At 39.9% G+C, this 5,720-nt stretch overlaps 1 protein-coding gene across 1 annotated transcript in view; it reads left to right on the top strand.

Annotated features, from left to right (window-relative positions):
* DNAJC1 (DnaJ heat shock protein family (Hsp40) member C1) overlaps positions 1-5,720 on the top strand; it is a 167,562-nt gene that overhangs the window by 1,445 nt on the left and 160,397 nt on the right. The window contains exon 3 of the mRNA XM_031066833.1: positions 1,112-1,140. Within this exon, the coding sequence (XP_030922693.1) occupies positions 1,112-1,140 (29 nt within the window). The remainder of the gene's footprint in view (positions 1-1,111; positions 1,141-5,720) is intronic.

Raw genomic sequence — 5,720 nt, 5'->3', positions numbered from 1 at the left:
CGCATCCCCGGCGGCGAGCGGCCGTGCGGGAGCGGCGTTCGGCCGGAGGGGCTGCGCGGGGTCCGGGCTGGGAGCGAGGCCGTGGCGAAGCAGCTCCCTTTGAACTTTGGCCAATATTTAATGACTTGGGAGGCAGATAAGACGGGGAATAAAATATTCATGGTCTCAATAAAGACGGGGACCCGGAGTATTGGAAAGATGAAAAACTGTACGGCTCGCAGAAAGGGTGCAGAAAACAGCCATCTTGAATATTTTAATCTCTGGCAAGTGTTTCTTTGGAACAAAATGGATGTTGGAGGGAAACAGCGTAGTTAACATTACTGTAGCCTTCCATTCCTAACACCATCCCTCTCGCAGAATTCAGCTGGCACGGAACAGGGAGACTGGAAGGAACGCCACAGCCTTTCATCTACCTACAATGGCAATAAATAATCATAATCTGAATACTGTGGTCTGGAAATTTAGTACCTCTCTAAGCGATGGTGCTTTTTTTACCCACGATTTATATCGATTTGTTTTCATCGACATAAGTCACATGTAATGCTGCAAAAACACTCTCAGAGCTCATGCAACATAAAGAAACAATTGCTCTGTGTTCAGCCAGAACACATCGGTAAAGATTTTTTATTTTTTATGATATTGTATGTTGTTACCATCGTCAAAATCAAAGGAGGTATTCCTACAAATTACCTTGGAAATTGAATCAAGGCCTGGGTTCAGAGTTTGTTGTGTATTCATGATATGAACCAATTATTTTAAGGATTCATTGTTTGGCCATAAAAATCACTCTAGGCTGAAATTAGGCTTAAGAAGTCCCCAGGATTTTTCCCACTTCTACTAAAATGGGTTAACAGCTGTCTTTATTTTTTCTTTCTTTTTCCCCCACCTCAAACTGATGGTGAAAACAAATACAACATGCTGATTTCAGATGCTTTTTGTTTTCATATAACAAATAGCTTTTCCATGGCTTTTTTTTTGGTGGGTTTTTTTTCTCCCCTAAGGATTGCAAGGCTGTTAATATGGTAGGCCTCCACAAATTTTAAAATTTTTGTTGTTTTTGGTTTTCTGGTTTTTTTGCGGTTTTTTTTTTGTGTTTGTTTTTTCTTTACAGAGGAACAACCGACTGAAGTGGGGGGTGTGGTGAGAGCAGAGACAATAAGTCAGTGCTTCAGCTACACAGGCTCAGAGAGGCTCCTTCCCCGGGATTATTTATTTATTTCTTTTCTCGTTGCTGTTTGCTTACTTTGGACCTAGTCCTTCAAAGATAAGCACAGCAGAAACAACACACTTTTAAAAAAATCCCAAAAAACCCCAAAGACAGATAAAAAATATAATGCGGGGATGGCTGGAGACCATTGTCTGCAGATTAAAGAATAGGATTTTGAGACAGAACTGCTTGATTTTATTCTCCTACTGGTTTATTTAAAGTCAATTTGGGCAGTAGTTTAACTCCTAATTGTTAAGGATAATGTTCCTGTTGAGATCTGTGCTGTTCTTGTTCAAGTTTTTAATTTTTCAAGGAAATTCTCAGATACTGCCTATGCAGTTCCTGTTTATTTCAGCATCTTGGTACAGCTTACTTTCTGTAGCTGAACATTTTTGCTTTAATTTCTCAGTTCCATGCTCTCTCCCATGGATTGATACATAAAAATATGTCTAGCACCTCTTTCCTACCCATCCTGATGTTGGTACAACATTTCTTGAGACTATTTGAATCAAAGGCACTAAGAAACCAAGCAGCTTCCTGGTTATTTTTTTATAATTGTAGCACACAGGAATCTCCAAAGAATAGCATCTGTGAAAAGCAAAGTGAGTAAAATTACTAAAATGCAAATTACAAGCTCCATCAAAGGCTAAAATTACAAACTTGTGCTTGTGAGAAAAAAAATGCATAGTCTAGAAACAATAACCTAGAAAACCAGGCACTGACTTTTTAATGGGCAAGACTTTTTCCGAAAATGGAAGTGACACTCAGCTCAATTTTTTAATATTATCTAAGAAACACAAAGATTACAACCAGATTGAGTAATACTGGGGACTGCTGTAGGGCCCAGAGAGGAAAACTGTGTCACATTTGCTGAAAGCTTAAGGGACTGCATTTAAATGTCATGGAAATCCGATTTATGTGTGAAAGGTATGTAGGGTTCAGGGAGGAAACAGGGTGTGAAGAAGAACCAAGGAGATATAACACTGTATTTTGTCCCACAGATATGAAGGACAGAGAAATTTTGTAGAAATAAATAGAAGAAATAAATTTATTTCTAAAATATAAATCAATAAAATATAAATTACTTTAAAAACTATTTTTATGATTACTCAAAATATATATTTTGCCACAAAGAAATGCATTCACAAGAAGAGAAAGGCCAGTATAATGTTTTTCCTGTAAAGAATATGACTTTGATTCATGAAGTTCATTTGCCCTAATGTACTTTAAGTATTGTTACATAAGATATTGTTACATAATTTTTTTCTGTTAAATATTATGTTCCTTTGTCATCATCATAGCTTTTTTGGCAAAACCTGAGAGCCAAATTGCACCTTCAGAGTTAAACAGACAGGGACATGTGGGAATACTTCTATCTACACCTTCCAGAAGAGCAATGAATATCTGGGAATTTCCAAATAACTGAGACCAAGGGACTGGTGATTTTCTATTTTATTCTGAATGGACAGGATATTCTGGTTATTTTATTTTCTTGTTGTGTCATTGGCATATCAGGCTCTGCAAGCATCTGTTAAGTGCTTGCTAGAGTAATGCCTATATTGATAAGGAATAATTGGTTTAACAAACTGAGAGTTGTTTGTAAATATTCTGCTTAAAAGTTGTGTTGCTAAATCCCTTGTACTGTTTAAAACATGATTGTAAAGCAGTGAAGTAAAATGGCAGGATTAGAATGTTAATTTTGGTCTCCTTTTCACAGATTCCCTGCAAACATTTCTGGTTGTGTAAGACAGATGTGCTCTTCAGATCATGTCTCTAAATATTTCCTCTTCCATGGTTCAATTGAAATAGGCAGTGATAAGTGGTTACTACTCAAAATTAAGTGAGGACATACTTTATCTGATTTCTTTCCTTGGGTGACATAAATATTCTGAAACTCAAAAATTAGCCTTGCAGATGGCCTCCATAATTTGCAGAATGAGAGTGACACAGAGAAGGTCTGTGCCATGGCACACACTGTGCTCACCACTCCTGGGCCTCAGGGGGCTGCCAGCCCTGAAGTTCTTCCAGTGTAAATGAGAGATAAAACTTGTCATTAATGATGTGCAAAGTTTTCAGTTTAGACAAATATTTGCAAAAATGTTTTGTTCGTTTCCCCTTAATATTTAGCAATGTGTTCTGGGTTTGACTGGGTCTAACTTAAAATGAAAAAAAAAAAGAAGGATTTTCCTCTTTCACTTTCCTTTGGGCAGCACAGGTCTGGACAAACTGAAGGTGGAGTTTCCCCCCAGCTGGTGGGGCTGTGGCTGTCCTTGACTTCTCTGGTGTGAATAGATCACTCCCAGCCTGCAACTTGTTCTGTTCTGTCATGTTGTCCAGATCTTGAAAAACAGGGATCTTCTGTATGCCTAACCTAACTATTCCCTTTTTTTCAGTCCTAAAATCCAGCACTTGCTTTTACTGCTGTCACATACTTTTAAAATCCCAGATATGCTGGCTGGAAAGGTAATAATTAGGAGTTTATTGTGGAAGGAAGATAAGATTATCTGTAGTAAAGATTTATTATTAGAAAATGAATAGCCTCATTTTCAAGATTTAAGAGACTTGTACAAATTACCATTGCTGGATGGTTTTTTAGTTTCCAGTTCACATTAGTACTGAAAGGACTGTTTGGGGCCTATTACACAGCTTTTGGAAAGTGTTCTTGTGGTGGAAAAATTTGTAAGGGATTTGGAAATGAGGACTCATCTGGCTAGTAGATGTTCATAAAAATCTTAATGACTTCAGCAGCCTGAGGCTGTTGAGGCTGGGCTGGGCTTGGCTGGAAACTGTGGGGCTTGCTGGAGGATCCTCTCCCTACACATGTGGTGGTGATAAGGGAAGAGCTGAAAAGAGGCTTTGAAATCTTTGAGTATATCTGTGGCTGCACCAACACCATCTCTTTTAAAAATGATTCTGTATTATAAATAGCATTAAAAAAGATAGTAGCTCTAATGCATAGGACAGTTTGGAAACTTGTGCATGAAACTATTCAGGTTTTCCTACAAAGGCACTTTGCAGTTTTATACATGCCATTTTCTTGCTTTACTTTGCAGCTTTATGTAAAGAATATATTCCTCTGAATGGAAAGTGTTTTCAATTTAGTTTGTGTTGCTTTGGAGGGCTTTTTAAGCTAAAATCACAATGTATTTGACTTAAATGGTGACAGCGTTATATATGGAAAAGCTGCTTTCCAACATTTCCAGAGGCTTTTACATACTTCAGTAATTTTACTGTTACTCAGACATCTGTGTGCTTTTAACTCAAAGGCAATGCTGTTGATCTTAGGGGTAACTTGACATTGGTGTTAATATGTGAGGGAGAAATCTGCTTTATGGTCACTTTGGCAGCAGGCTTGAAAAGTGAAATGATACAAACCCAGTATTTGTTCACTAAAAAGAAAAATAACACCTTCACATTCACTTCTAGGCTGGTCTGTGTGTACTGAGCCCAGGACACAGATGGGCCAATTGATGCTATTGACACTTGGGGGTTGTCTCTGAAATCCAAGCTAAACTTTCACTGAACATATTTAAATCTGTTTCTCTGTAGGAAAATAGAGGGAATGTTGTCTTGTTCCCACAGGGCTGCATGGGATGGCCCTCAAGGTGAGGAATACTGTGGTGCTGCTGCTAAGAGAAAGAAAAGTGTATTTTAGGAAAAACTCAGCAGACGGTCATTCTCCCCAGGAGAAATTCTCCTGTCTCTCAGCCATGGGGCTGCAGTGCCCTGCAGCTGTCTGCTGCCCTGCCAACCTCGGGGACATTCCTCTGGCAGCAAACTAAAATCCCAGCTGAGTACCAGCTCGGGGCTGAGAAGTGTCCTGGGAGCTGCAAGGTGAGTGGCTGCAGCATGATGGCATCAATGAGGCCACCAAAGGAGAACATTTTTAGTTACCCCTACCTTCTGGGGGGTACAGAGCCGAGGAACACCACCAAATAAGATGTTTTTCTGTAACTGTTGCTAATTATGTATTAAATCTCTCTCTGTCTCTGACTCTGCTATGATTCCTCTTGGCAGACAAGCAGGCTTGCCTGTGACATTACTAACCTGCAGAGGAACAACAGACTTTGGCAACAACACAGTCCACTTATTACAGTGGTCACTGTCGTCCCTGAGAGATTTTTCCCCAGATTTAGTGTTTGGGAGACTCTGCTGATTTAGTTAGTGATTCCAATTGTTCTTCTCAGCCTTTCTGGACTAGGGATTTAGGTGTTGTCTGCAGGAGGCAGCTGGGAATGTGGAGGCTGCCGTGGTCCTCAAGGGGACCCCAGAGCATTTGCTGGAGCTCCAGCCCCACCAGTCTAGGCAGTCATAACTTTCAGAGGCAGAAGCCGTCCTGTCCTGAGCCCTCAATGCCCTTCATTGAGGAGCACAAAGAAGAAAGAAACAAACTTGTTTGCTTTTGTGGTGCTGGTGCAGTTGGCAATAGCTTCAGAATGTTCACATGTGGGCTTTATAGAAACAAACCATCCTCTCCTCTCCTCTCCTCTCCTCTCCTCTCCTCTCCTCTCCT

Source organism: Geospiza fortis, unplaced genomic scaffold (genome assembly GCF_000277835.1).
Source record: "Geospiza fortis unplaced genomic scaffold, GeoFor_1.0 scaffold138, whole genome shotgun sequence".
Taxonomy (NCBI): Eukaryota; Metazoa; Chordata; class Aves; order Passeriformes; family Thraupidae; genus Geospiza; species Geospiza fortis.
Note: the sequence above shows the minus strand (reverse complement) of the source record. Positions and strands in the feature narration are given on the sequence as shown.